Below are 14,667 nucleotides of genomic sequence, written 5' to 3' on the forward strand. Positions count from 1 at the left end.
GTGCAAGAGTCCACGGTCTTCTTGTAATGTGGCTAAAACATTACTTTGTGCAACCTCTATAAGTGGCTCATATGTTATAATTGCATTTTGAATTTGTTGTCGAACTTCCTCATTCCTGAAACATCGTTTACAAGTTATTCACAGATGTCCTTTATAGACGTCTACACTTTGAGGGCTATAATACATTTTGTAAGTCTATTGTTATGTGTCCACGTCTTCATCCAAATTGTGAATTTCTCTTGGAGATCATTAAAGTATTTATCTATCTATCTATCTATCTATCTATCTATCTATCTATCTATCTATCTATCTATCTATCTATCCAGCAATTAAGTAAATATAGTCAGCAAGTTAGATGTTTATTATACCTTGTCCATTCACATCACTGGATCCATTGAAATGCTGCAAAGCATCCATCATTATTTGTTCAATAAATAAACTTAAAAAGGCATGACGATAATATTCAACCTTGTGGTCGACCAACTGTTGTTTTGAACCATTCAAAGGCGTTATTGTTGAGGACTGTTCTTTTCGTACAGTGAATTGATGACACTCACAATCTTTTGTCCAAACCTGTCCTTCCTCATTTCTTTCCACAGTTCTTTTCTCTATACTCTGTCACACACAAATGCTTTTTATATAACAACCACTTATTTCAGCGTTCTCAGTCCTGCAGTGAATTCCATGACCTGCTCATATTCTGTAGTATTCTTGTATTGTATAGATAATATAATTCTTTAAAGTGAGCATTTTTAGATATGTATTACCGAGGTAGCAGATTTTCAAAACAAAACAAAAAATATTTCTTCAGCATCATCCTGGATGACTGGGTTGAGAGTGCCATGTTAAGGCTGAAGAAACACCACCACTATAATGATTGGGATGGCTGCCCGTGCAAAGTCTTTTTCAACACTTCTGTCAGTCTGGTATTGTGGCTTCAGCTCAATCATCTGCATAAAGAAAACCCCACTGTCTTTATCAATCTCATGTAACATCAAAGTCATGTTACATAGCAGTACTTTGTACCATTGCAGACAGGGAATGGTTCTCACACCTTCACATTGTCTGTGACACGGGCCATATGGCATTCTGGAAATGCTCAGGTGACGTTCACCAACTTTAGCAGCAAGTCACTTTTGGAAGGTTTTTTTTTTTCTTTTTTTTTCCCTTAAACTGTTACTGACAAAGTCAAAGCCTTGGTGAAATCAACAAACGGCATTAATGAGTAGTGGTAATGTTCCCATTTTTACTGGCTGTGAACATTTTTCAGATGGACCTCTGCCGGGCCCCAAATCCCACTCGTGCTCTGCTGAAAATTGTACAAATAGATTATTACAGTCGATGATGAAAAAATGTCTTGAAAAAAAACATCACCTAAAAGAAAACAACTAGCATTTGAGAACTATATACCTAAGGGTATTAGCCCAACATGTAGATGTCTTTTCTCAGGAAAATAAATAGAAAAGATGTGTGAATATGCAACGAAAATAATTCAGTGTAATACTTTTCAGACTCACTATTGAGAACGATTTGGGTGCCAAATGTTCGCCTCATTTGACACCCAAATCCAAATAAATGGGTGACATCACTGCCCCGCAGATGCAATAACGTGCCATTCATTTCAATCAGGTGAGTTGGAGTAATGATACAAATAAAACATGCACCTCAAAATCTGGACTCTGCAGATAATGTGTGAACAGCGTAGGAATAATGGTTACAACGGAGTTGTTGACGAGTTCTTAAAGTGGGCTAAATGTAAAGAATAGACGTTTGAACTGCAGTGACAATATTGGAAACAAGTGAGAGCAATGGGAACTTGCTGAATAGACACTTCACGAATGCAGATTTCACCAATGCTATCAAATATGTGAACACATAACAGATATTTACAATACATTACATTACAATACATTACAAATACACTCTTTCTTTAAAAAGGAATAAAATACATACATGTAAAACCTGATTTGTGTTGCTGATGAAAGGGAACTGAGATACTATCATAGAGTTATTTAGGTTAAGATTGCCATAAAGTAGAAGGGGTGTGATCCACAGTTGATTGACATTTTCAAGAATCAATCATGACAAACAGCCAACAAATGAAGCCATACCTAAAGCAGGAGCTCCATTTGGACCAGACGTTCCAGAAGCTTTTCCAACTGATGTGGAATCAGGGAAACTCAAGGGAAGTGCAAGATGAGTCATCTGACATTTGACACAAGAAGAGAAAAACAGACAATTTGATGAGAGAACACTTCAATGACAAGATAAACGCACAATTAAACCACAACACAAAGTATTGTCCATTTCATTTCATGGGCTTTTTAAGTTGCACGATTGAGCTGCAACTTGCTTGTTTGCATCATATCTGAATATGTAGGATGAGCCTCCCATAATATACATCATCTACATGAAGCCCGTTTGTCCTTGGAGGTCATATTTTATTAATGCTCCATAGGCTGCGACAGTATCCCCTCACTGTTTTTCTTGTTAGTGTGCGAACAAAAAGACACATCAAGCTATGTGTCACAGGGGAGCAGATAACTGTAGGCCAGGTGAGCGGAGGTCAAAGCATCCTGAAGGGTGGGGGTGGGGGGTTGAGGAGATGTAATGGAGGCATGGCGGTTAAATGCCGGGGTTGGCCGTGGGATCCGGAGGGAGCGGGACGCGGGCCACATCACCTCAGGCATCTCCTGACCGCGTGTGATTGATGGGGAAGAGCTGACGAGCCAAGCTCCCAATGTCACTCTCCAATTAAATAACTCTCACCACTGAACTGCTGCACCACCCCCTCTCCTCCCGCGATAAACCTCCCCCTTCTCCTCCCTCTCACCTCTCCCTCTAATATCGCACCCTATCTCTCTCTTTCCGTCTACCCTGCCTCCACCTATCCTTTAAGTTGAGCTCTTATTTAGTCAAGCTGTATGTTCCCCTTCCTATTATCTTTTTTTTCCTTCATCCATTTAATTTCCTCTGTTTTCTGTTTTTCTTCCACCAACATTGGTCTCTCCTCTGTCCCCAACACCATCTGTGCAGTTGCTCATTTTTACCCACCGTCCATTAAATTTCAACTTTCCTAACTGCTCTTCCAGGTATGACAGACAGAGGCTGCTCTTTCTATTAGTTTGGGTCAGTGCTCCCATCCTAAGTGACAGAGCATAGCAGACCGAAGAAGCTGCACTATTGTAATGTGTTCTCTCTGCAAAATGCAAATAGCAGGGAGGGGAAAAAAAAAAAAAAGAGTACAAAGACAATAATCCATTCGTGACTAATGCTCAGTATTGTGCTTGAAATAAAATGCAATTTGAAATCAGTTGTGTGTATAGCATAGAGGGGAAAAAGTGCAAACCACCTACTTCAAGATAAATACTAAAGTCCCAACTGTTGACACTACTAAGGCCTGAGGAGCATCTGTTTTGCAAATTCATGTGGCGAGGCTGGTGCACACTGTATTTTTTTTACTGTCACTAATTAGGAATCTAACTAATACCAGTTAAGTCCCCAAAGGTCTGTGAGGCAGAAGTGTGGTAGTTTAGAGAGGCCGGCATCGTGTTGCATTCTTGTGTCATCACAGGAGCTCAGTTTGCAGCTAATTGGGAGGGAAACAAAACTCAGAGAACAGCAATATGAATCAAAAACTACAAATATTAAAACATTTCATTTTGTGAAGAGTGCATTAGGTATAGGGAAACGGTACGAGGGGATGTTGTGTGGGCAGTATAGCGGTTCACACATCTTTCTGTGTTGGGGTCTGCATGCTTATTCCAGGCACTCCGGTTTCCTCTCACAGTCCAAAAAGCAAACAGTGGAGGTTAATTGGTGACTCTAAATTGCCCCTAGCTGTGAATGAGAGTGTGTGTGATTGCCTGTCTCTTTGTGTTTGTCCTGTGACTGACTGGCAACCTGTCCAGAGTGCATCCTGCCTTCACCCGAAGCTGGGACTGACTCCAACCTGCAACCTTGAACTGGTTACAGCAGCTGTATAGAAGAATGAAGACATCTATATGAAGAGGAAATCCATTCAGTCTCTGTTCCACTTTGGTTTCAGTTTATGTGGTGCTGGATCTGATCCAAATTGAATCTGGGTGAAAGCAGGTCGAACAGGTTGCCAGGTCATCACAGGGAAATCAGGCACACACATTCACATATTAAGACATATGGAAAAGTTGGAGACAGCAATTTACCTCAAATGCATGTTTTCAAAATGTGGAAGGAAATACAAGGAAAACATTCAAACTCCACACAGAGAACCCCCCAAGGATTATCTCGCCATGAGGTGTAAATTACTGCCGTTTACCTAATGTACAAATATCCAGTCTGAAAAAAAGGAACGAAAATGTGAAATGCAAGTTTGCGTTAAAAAAAAAAAGGGATGAATAAATGTATCTAATGTGATTCTCCCAGGAAATAAATTAATTTCCAAAGTGAATGAGTCGGGTGCAAAATTCCTAATATTGCTAAAATGTGTCAAGAATTTTGTATTGATTTTCTTTTCACGACCAAGGCAATCATTTAACTGTACACATGCCATCTGCTGCCAAAAACTTGGCAGGTTTGCAATCCGGGCTCCGCGTTCCCACTGCCAGACACGCCGCGTGTGGTTCTGGCTCCCTCCTCGTCAACTTATTTTGGTCAAACTCTGTCGATAGGCTCCCTCCTCTCGGAGTCAGCGAGGATCTGGCTCAGATGAGAGAGATCGAGAGCGTTTCCCGTCTCGGCCGCAACTCCTACTCGCTGCTGCGCGTCCCTCGGTGCCTATGTAAGTGATATAGATACATACCCGAAACCCCGCAGCTGGGGATCCCTGCACGGAGGCAGCACTGCGCAGGAGGGAGAGAGACCGAGAGAGACAGAGAGAGGGGAGGAGAGAGAGAGAGAGAGAAACAGAGAGACTTGCCACATCCCTGCGAAGGTTGAGCATTTACGCGCAATCCAGCAGCCGATCTCCAGGAGACCCGCTCTGCGATCAGGACTAATTTCGCCGAGAAAACTTTTAAACTCCTCATTTTGACAGTCTGTCCTCTTTTTTTTTTTTTTATGTGGAGGGGAAACAGCTCAACTTTGCCCAGCAGACACCATCTGCGCGGCGGCGAAGTTACTCCGTCTTCTTTGGGTGAGTAATACTAATAGATGTCAAAGCGCAGTGGCAGTCATGTCGCCAGTATTTCCTGTTTTTTTTTTCCCACTTCTTCTTCTCCATTCATTCGTTTATTCCAACATCGCATCTGTGGTCATTTATGTTCTACTTAGGTATGCTGTGCATTTTTTTTTTTTGTCCCGTCGCTGTTTCTTCAATTAGTATTCAGCGGACACGGGTTTCCTGCGGCGGTCGCACACTGAGGTGTTTACTGTCGGCGGTTTCCTTCAGCCTGATCTTGTGCTTATTTGTCACCAACGGACCGACCTCCCCCCTTTACTCCTCATGAACCCCCCACACCTCCTCTTCCTCCTCCTGCTTCATCTCCTCCAAACCCTGAAGTTGTGAAGATGCTTTAATCGATCTGCGTTAATGACGCGAGCTGTTATTTTATCGGGAAAACGTCTCTTTTATCGATTCGTGAACAGGTACGAGAACTTTTTTCTTTTCTTCCTTTTTTCTTCCTACCTGCGCCGTGCATGTGTTGGCAGTTAATGGGCAATGATTGATACCTAACAGGGGGGGTCAGAGCTGACAGGTCACACCAGTGCGCAGGGCCGACCTGCTTGATTTTACGCTGCAAAAGAGTCACTCAGAACAAAGCCCAGCTGCAGGAATTTAGACACTTTCCTTATCAAATGAAAGAAATTGCCCGCAGCTAAAAGAAAAGAGATGAGGTTATTTTTCAATCAAATTAGGAATTAGGGCATTTCGAAAATGAAGAAAAAAAAAAAGATCTTCTCAATTTTGGGGCCACATATTTCGAGGAAATTCATGAAACTAATAGCTGCAGTGGGAATAAGTGGAACAATCCCAGAAATTGGCACAATGTTCCACTAAAGAACTCACTTCATATCCACAAAAAAAAGAAGCTTTAAGAGATGGGAGTATTCTGCACGTGCAAGTTTATTTTATTTTCTGCAAAATGCTTCCAATTTATTTGACTGTGCAAAAAACAAAGTACCTGTGCAGCTTCTATTTTTGTCCTGCAAGCTATATAGTCACAGTGAGTGGAATGTGGAGTGTGTTTTTGCACAGCCCAGCAGCAGTACTTTGTGTCTTAAAACATCTTGTTGTATTATCCTGCAGCTGCAAGAAAAGAAAGACATATGTTTATGTCTGAATGCATGGATCTGAGGATCTTTTTAATGGCATAAATGCAGATATACGTGCAGAAACCTTCATTAAACACAGATGCTTTACTTTTCTCTCTCAAGATAGAAGAAATTTTGCAACTTTTGAATTCAACCTATTCTTAATCCACTTGTTGTTTGGGTGGACATTTTCATTCTGTGCAAGGCAAATGTTTATTATCATTTTTAAATTAGATAAATGTGTGCATTCTTTCAATCTATTATGTCAGGGATCACTTTTATCTACTTAAGAATGCATTTTTTTATATGCAGCCGATGATGCGCAGAGAGTGTCAGTCAGCTTCAGATCTGCTTGCGAAGGATGGGGGATGAATTCAAATGAATGCCAACATATTAGAAATCAGTGAAAGGGAAGCCCGCCGTTCAGCCAGTGGTGCTCGGGTTAAAGCTCCTGTATCAGCAAGAGTCTGGACTCCGTGTACTGTAAACGCCCTTGAAGAAAAACCTGAAGACCCGGCAGGTCCATGGTTATTGTCGCTCCGTGGCTGACCCCGCACTCCGATTTCCTCGGAGAGACACAAACAACAGGGGGAGGTCTCCAGAAAAATCAATGAAATGCCATGATATTATTATTTATCTGTAAGCTGCTCTGACTCTGCTTTAAAATGATAATAATAATAATAATAAACTGAGCTTTGGGGGTTACAATGGTTCTTATCTTGATGTTGGATTTCATCAGTAAATTATCTCAAAATTTAGAAGAAGACAACTCATGCCTCAAAGGCAGAATAAGCTGCCTTTATGAAGCGTCCCAAGGCAAAATTGACTCAAGTTCACTGCAGTTTGTGTAGTTTATTTTGACCCGGGATTGAAGCCAGTGCACACTCACAATGATGGAGGAGAATATGGATCAGAGGAAGCGTGTGATTGGTTACTGAGCGCTGTAGCACTGGTAATCCTGTTGTGAGACTGGCAAATGGGATTAGAACACTGTGTGTAAGAGAAACAGAGCCGGGGGATGACTGGAAGGCTTTACATCCTCGGCTTTATCTCACATTTTCACTTAATTTAGCGTCATCACTTTGACACTGGCCAACAATGAGCCTGCGTCTCCGCGGGCAGTCCAATATGGACTCTGACTGTTTCAAAAGGCTGATATTGCTAGAATGAATCAGACAAATGCAATATTTTTGGTTGATATCTACATTTTTAAAGCTGTAGGGGGAAAAAAAAAATCTTATTTTCCTGCCTGCAAGGTTTAAAGGTAGCTGAAGCATTTAGAGGATTTGGCAGTGAATCATTTTCAGGGCTTTCAAGCAGAGTGACCCACCGTGGGTATTCAACAGAAACTGCCTTTCAATGCAAAATAATAGGCAGTTTGATATGTGAAAGTTAAAGCAAAATGTCTTTGTTTTTTCTTTAGAGGGAAATCATGCCAGGCTTTCAGGCTGTCCCAATGTTTACATTCTCCCCAGCTTTTGGCTCCGTCGTCTCTCATTATACTTGGAGGCATTAGTCCTGTTTAGCTGCCTCCAGCATCATTCATTCCTGTACTGTACAAACTGACAGCCAGCGAGATAATCCATCACAGTAAATATGATGCCTTGGCTTAGGTTGTTTTTTTTTTGTTCTTTAAAAAAAAAATGTACCCAAGTTTTTTTGTTTTTTTTCTGCTTTGTTGTCACTTCATTGACTTTTTTTTTCCATACCAATGTGGCGTTACGTTATGCACTGCCTGCTGCCAATCACCTGGCACCTACAGGAAGAAGAAGAGGAAGCCTTCATGAGGAGCTACTCTCATGAAACACTCTTGTCACATCCATCCCTTTGTTTGCCACTGGAGCAGTTAATTTCAAACTAGATTTGACGTTATGCGTTTTAATTTTTAAAGTGATAAACAACTTCACTGTATGGAACGGGGAAAAAAATTGATTTCTCCACTGCACCAACTGCCTAATAATTTAAAACCGACAGTAAATCAGCAGAAACTCATTAAATAAAAAGCCAATATCTGCTTTATTGAACCCACTGTTGCACCCACAACTACATTAGTGTTATCTCCAGCCTGTGTCTGACTCCCATCTCTTGCAGAGCTCGAGGTTTAGTGAAACGAGAAGCATTACCATGGCCACTTGGTTGGCTTGAACTGACCCTGTGCCGATCTCCTCTCCCACAGTACCGCCGCTGCAACCTGCTTTCACAACTCATGCTGCCCTGCAGCCAGATCTGCTCCACTTTCCACCTCTACCATTAAATTGTCATATAGAGGCAGTGACTTTGAATCTTTGTGATAATGTATGTGTGTGTGTGTGCGGATGTGGATGTTTATGCATTTCAGCTTCAGTGTGCATTTTTACAAGTTGGAAGTGAAGGCACAAATAAATCAGGATGTTATTATAACTTTTATAGGGTTTTTGGGGGGAGAAATGTACCCTGTAGTGATCCAGAAATGTACAAAGAAGAAATGTGGATGCCTCCTTAAAGATCTTTAACAACAAGTGGGGCAGTTTTAAAATAAATACTATCTGCTAAAGATGCTTCACCCAAACACTTCTGTGTCTGCAGAGGTGGCAATCATGCCAGTTGTGATTTATTCAAGTATTAATTATTAGCACCGTCTAATGACTTTGCTGTGGCACAGTACCACAAATCACTTCCACAGGATGTGTGATGTACTGTTTTTACTTTGCTAGGGGGTGTGGAGAGGAAGTAAAAATGAGAATGTGTGTGGGAAGAAAGAGGTCACTGTATGCCAAAGCAATTACCTTTCTCATCGTGGGCCCTGCCAATATGCCATGCAGACGTGAGAAAGAGAGGTCAGCAAGAAAATATATATACATGTGGTCAAATGCTCAGTTTCCTAAACGTCTGCTTTTAGTACACCTCCCGCAATTCAGATGGTATTTCAGACTGTATCCTCATCAGATACTGCATAAATTTGCCACTGAGCTCTGGTCTTGTGTGCCTCCTTCAAAATACTTGTCGAAGTCACTGTTAGGTGCCACATTAGACAGATAAGAGCAGCAATATTATGACGATTATGTAATTGCTTAACTGCTCAGGACTGCCAGGATATGTTGTGACATGAGGAACATGATTTGTCAGGAGCTGATGCTTTTCTCCGCTTTGACAAGTCTTCATGTTTGGGCATCTTGGGGGAATCTGTCATGGCTATGACAGGGAGACAGATCCCCCTTGCATGTGTTCAGGCTGGGCAACAGACTGCTCGGAGTAGAGGTCAGGAGCGCCTGGACTGTCTCTGCTGCTGACAGCTCAGATTTATTTTTAATCCTGGTGATGAGCGCTCGCCACACAGATCATGTGGCTTTTTAGCGTCGAGCGGTGAGCCCCTCTGCTATTAGGCCGCGATCTTCTACAAAGAAAATGTGACAAAATAATGACCTTGGTGAGGTAAAGCCCAGATAATTGAGAGCCAGCTGAACGCATTTGATTGTTATTCTGCACAGCCGCTGTTGTTTCATTCAGTGTGAAACCTCTTTGCTTGCATGCGTTGAAAAGCCAGGTTATTTTCTCCTCCACTTTTACCCTTATTAACATTTTGACCTCGCTCAATTTTTCTTTGGCATGCATGTAAGGCAGGGGGGGGGGTCTATGTGAAGGGCGCTATGTTGGGTGTATTTACCATATTTACTGTCTATTCATTTTTGGTCAATTTCTTCATGATTGGTGAAAAAATGTCATTATCATTGCATCAGCAGGCACATTACTTGCTGTCTAGAGTGACTGCGGTCACAGAGGCAATTTTGCTGACAGTTCTTTCTCTCTTTCCCCTCTGTGTCTTTGTCTCTCTCTTTTTTTATCTCTCTCTGTTCTGATAGGTGCCAATTATAAAGGCCCTGTGTTGAAGCCTCCCCAGTCACCAGTGACCCTGTTAGCCAGCTTTAATGTCAACTCTCTGGCTCCAAAGTGGAGGGAATTACCCCACTTTTAGTCTCCAATCAGGAAAAAAAGAAGAGCAACACAGCAAAATGCAGAGCTTGACTTCTCTTCAATGCATTCGCTCTTTTCAGGGTCTGACTGCTCTCGCTTTTTGGTGAAACACAGGGTCAGGACAGTGTGGATAAAACCCTGAGGGTTTTGACATTTCAGCTGTTTTGTCCCTTTTTTGCAAAAAGAAGAAGGAGAAGAAGAAGAAGAAAAATTGCTCCTCTTCTGGCCTCAGTGCATTTTTGGAGGTGGCCCAAATGATGAGGCAGTGTTGCTCCGGCATATGCAGAGCCCTGGCTCTCCTGGCTTTCCTGGTTCCCTTGCGGGAAAGAGGCTGCTGGGGGCTGATTCACAGCTCTGGGGATCTGGAGAAGTCCCTACCCTCTGATCCAGACCCCTGGGAGGTCCTGCACCGGCAGAAACGCAGCTGGGTATGGAACCAGTTCTTTGTATTGGAGGAGTACACCGGGAACGAACCACTCTACGTTGGCAAGGTGAGTGATCTGTGGCTGTTAATGAGTCCGTTTTAGCACAAGTCAATGCATTGTTACTTGTAAAAAGACTCAATATCAACTAAATGTATCGGAATATATCACTGTTTGGGGGGAAAAAAGTCCACACGCATGCTATTTAGGCATATTTAACACACCTGTGCAGTGCTACACATATCAAATAACCCCTTACCATAATGACCAGAAGAATCTGGGACAAAGTGGAGTTTCACAGAATTGCTCATATTTGTCCTATATAAAATGTTTAACGAATGGGAAAATGCACAAATGCACAGTGGGGAAGACATTCGACATTTTATTTCCATTGAATGTATAGTTTTAGTGGAGAGATTAGGTTTACTAGGTAATTTGCATTGGAATCAGTCCCCAGCAAGATTATTACTCAAAAAGTGTCTTTGTAGTGTATATTTTTGCAAAATACAAGCAGATAGATCAAAGTAATGGATGTTTTGGCAGGAAAATAAGTATGAAACGCTCCCAATGACATTTAAAGTAAGGAACAAATGGCGTTAAGTTGACATGAACACACACCGACAAAGTGACTAATCGTGCATTTATAAGACCTGGCAACACTGCTGGTCTATTATGGATCACATTTCCACAGGTAAACAGCACTACAGAAAAGAAGGATGAGATAACTGTAATTAAATCGACTAATCCTCGGAAAAACAAATACTTTATCCCAAATAAATGTTGGAATTTGTTTTACCAATAAGCCACACCAACAAATTGTACAAATCTGTTTGCATGATGTTTGCAACAGGGCAGGGAAAAGAAGTTATTTAATGTAGTTTGTGAGTTTTCCTTAGTTACTGTAGATTTTGAGATCAAACACCTTGAAGCAAACTACTTCTGCTTCAGAGGTTCTTATAAAGGATCAGACATTTATTGCATGTTTGGTTTTATTGAACTCATATCTTCCAACAAGGTGCAGTGAAGTTTGGCATTTACCACAAGCTAACTTAATTAGGAGTATTTGCGGCATCTAACCTGTTTCAGCTCAAACCTGATGTGGGATTGTATTAATAATAATCAACCTGACCAATATATAGATTTTTTTTCTTTTCAAAACATGTGCTCCAAAGAGGGGGAAAATAGATATAGAGCAGTTGGGAGAAGAAAAATTATTTCTATATATAAGCATCAAAAACTTACAAAAGCATGAAAACCACTAATATGTTAAGAATGGTTAAGAATAGTACAATAAAGTGAATTTTGTGATCGGATGTAAGCATCAGTCACGATAATGTCACAGATTCTGAAAAAGCACATTTAAACCGACGGTGTTCACCAGTCTGAACCTAGTCAGAAAACAAGTAAAAGCTCGGAACTTTAAATGCATGTCGGTAATTAGTTGCTGTAATGAATAATATATTTAAATCAGTTTTATTTACATAGTATCAATTAGCTCCAATCTATCTTGTGGCACTTTACATTAGGAAACATAAAGGGAAAAAGCAAACATGAGGAAGTATCAAGCAGATCCAGGCTGAGAGGCTTTCTGCTATATTGTCTAGGTTTAGAGGATAGGACGGAGAAAAGGAGGGGACAGAAAGAAAGAGCAACAGTTAAATGAGTTAATGGAAAGCTTGTCAACACACTGAATACTTGATAGAGATTAGATACATAGATCAGGATATTCCATCTCTTTACTGTCGGATCATGCAGGAATGAGCATAGAAAAAAAAGTAGAAAGCACAGACTAAAGGAGGGAGATGTATAATGTTTTTGCGATGCAGTGGTGGCTTATGAATGTGAGGAGAGTGAAAAAAGGAGAGAGAACAATTTAACTAGAAAGTGGTCCGGGGTGACCTGAGAAAGCTTTATAAAATGTTTGAAAACTGATTTTAAAAGTACTGAGTATGCCACATTCATAAAAAAATTTTTTTTTTGCAGATTTAAGTGTTGAGCAATTGTTTTTCTCCTAAAGGTTTGAGACCATGGCTTTTATAACTGCTGAGTTCGAGCACAATGTTTACATGATAGTACATCAAAAATGCATGTAAAGTTTAACATTGAACTTATAGACCTTTAAACACATTTAAATGTGTTTATGATGACAGCATTTTGTCGTGTATAATGCACCTTTTACCTTTTAAAATGATGTTAAAGTACAGGGTTGCCAAAGTATCTATTAGGGACAAGGCCTCTTGGCAAGCGGGAGGAAGATTATCTATAAAGTAGATTTTATACACAATGACAATATAGCAGAGTTTGCAGGCGTTGCTTTGAAGTAAGTTGTATTTAGAAGCTATAAATATTTTTTTCTGTAATGGTAGAGGGAGTTATAACAGGCAGAATTGAGCACCACCTCATGTCAGTCACAGAGAGCTTTTAAAAAGTGAAAGGAATGCTATTTTAAGTAGCTTTAAATTGTGGTTTACTTCAGATCTAAATAAGACCTGCAGCATTTACAGCATTTATTTAACCCACATACTAATGCTGAAGTTGTCTTTTGTAAAACTATCAGTCTGCTGCGTAACCCACAGCGTGCACCAACATTGCTCCCCAGCTTTCAGCACCACACTATAAATGGACAGCTCCTGCTAGAAAATGACTTTAGCGTGTGTACTGCGAAGCCAGATGGGTCTTGGATTGGTCTCTAGATCCCTGTTATCTTGGAGAATTTTCTGGTCTTATTATTAAATTAGTTTTCATCTTTCCGCTCATCTGCAGGATAATCATTCTCATCTGCATGTATTTGCTGGGTCTGCTCTCACAAGCCCATTTCCTTGCTGTCTCTGAACTGGATTAGCGTCTCCAGCTGGAATTGGGATACATTTGACTGTCCTATTGTTCTCCTCTCTGTTTCTGCCGGAGGGATGCTGGAGGAGAAGCATCTAAATCAGAATGAGCATATTTGTGACACTGCTGGAGTTCAGCTAAAGGTCATTTCTTGTCCAAGTGTCCACCGTAATTAAAAGAAAAATGTCTTGTCTGAGCTGTGAATCTCGAGATATGTGATATCCGACGACTGGGGTGTGGGTGTAATACCTGATGTTGAACATCTGTACTGTTTTTATTTATTTATTTTTTATGTGTGATTAAGATGTTTTGTCCTTGTCCTGTGTTGCCCATTTGAAAGTTAAAAAGAAAAAGGCCAGAGCTGCAGTCGGGAATTTTGAGTGCCGTTTTGGTTTTTTTCTTTTACACATGCTTGTGTGTGATTGCTTTTCTTGTTAGTAAATCCCGAAGGACGTGAACAAACTGATTACTTATTCATAGTTGTGTAGAGACCCGCTTATCCACATAGAATATACACAAACTAATTTGCAAGCCCCTTTCTGCGAGGTTGTCTTTTTTTGTTTTTTCCCTTCCCTCTATTGATTGATCTTTTTATTTTGATGGTGCCGTTTATTTGTAGCCTTGTTGTGGTCGTTCCACCAGTTGAGGGTGAAGACAAATGTGGCTGCAAGCTTGTGAAAATTTAGACTGGCTGCATTTTTACATCTGACCTCACTCCCAAGCGCAATCTAACCCTTTCAGAACTATATAAAGAATGAGACTCATTTACTCCCCGTGGGCAGAGCAGGCTGCCTGGGAGCTTGAGAAGCTGTCACATTATTTGTTCCCTTAGATCATAGTTGTCACATACTGTGTGTTTGTCTGATATCACAAGGGCGAGCTGGGTGCTTTAAAAAGTCCAGGCGGGACACCCTGACCTTGTGACTCTGTGCGAGCGACATGGAAGGTCCAGCCACGTCAAGAAAATGGCCTTACTCGGAAAGATTTTTCTACATAGCGTTTGAAAATAAATAGATGTTAATGAAAACTAACGCATGCAGCTGTGGCCTGTTTTCTGGACTCAGCTCTAAAATCTTTGGCAAAAGGAAGAAAAAAAAACCCCCCACCTGAGTGACACGGCCAGTAATTGTTTTTGTCGTATGTGTCCAGATATCTAATATGACAAACAATGGGAGCCTGTGTCCAAACAATAGCACAGTTACTGCACGATTTGGTCATTTGTTTGGCTGGA

The 14,667-nt window shown here is 41.0% G+C and overlaps 1 protein-coding gene across 1 annotated transcript in view; it reads left to right on the forward strand.

The window, feature by feature from the left end:
- Positions 1 to 10,436: 10,436 nt before the first annotated feature.
- The window catches only part of LOC308144232 (cadherin-7-like), a gene marked incomplete at both ends in the record, with an annotated part of 103,339 nt that continues 99,108 nt past the window's right edge, over positions 10,437 to 14,667 (forward strand). Inside the window, one exon of the mRNA XM_080515290.1 lies at positions 10,437 to 10,673. Within this exon, the coding sequence (XP_080371416.1) occupies positions 10,437 to 10,673 (237 nt within the window). The remainder of the gene's footprint in view (positions 10,674 to 14,667) is intronic.

Source organism: Blennius ocellaris (genome assembly GCF_963422515.1).
Source record: "Blennius ocellaris genome assembly, chromosome: 19".
NCBI classification, from domain to species: domain Eukaryota; kingdom Metazoa; phylum Chordata; class Actinopteri; order Blenniiformes; family Blenniidae; genus Blennius; species Blennius ocellaris.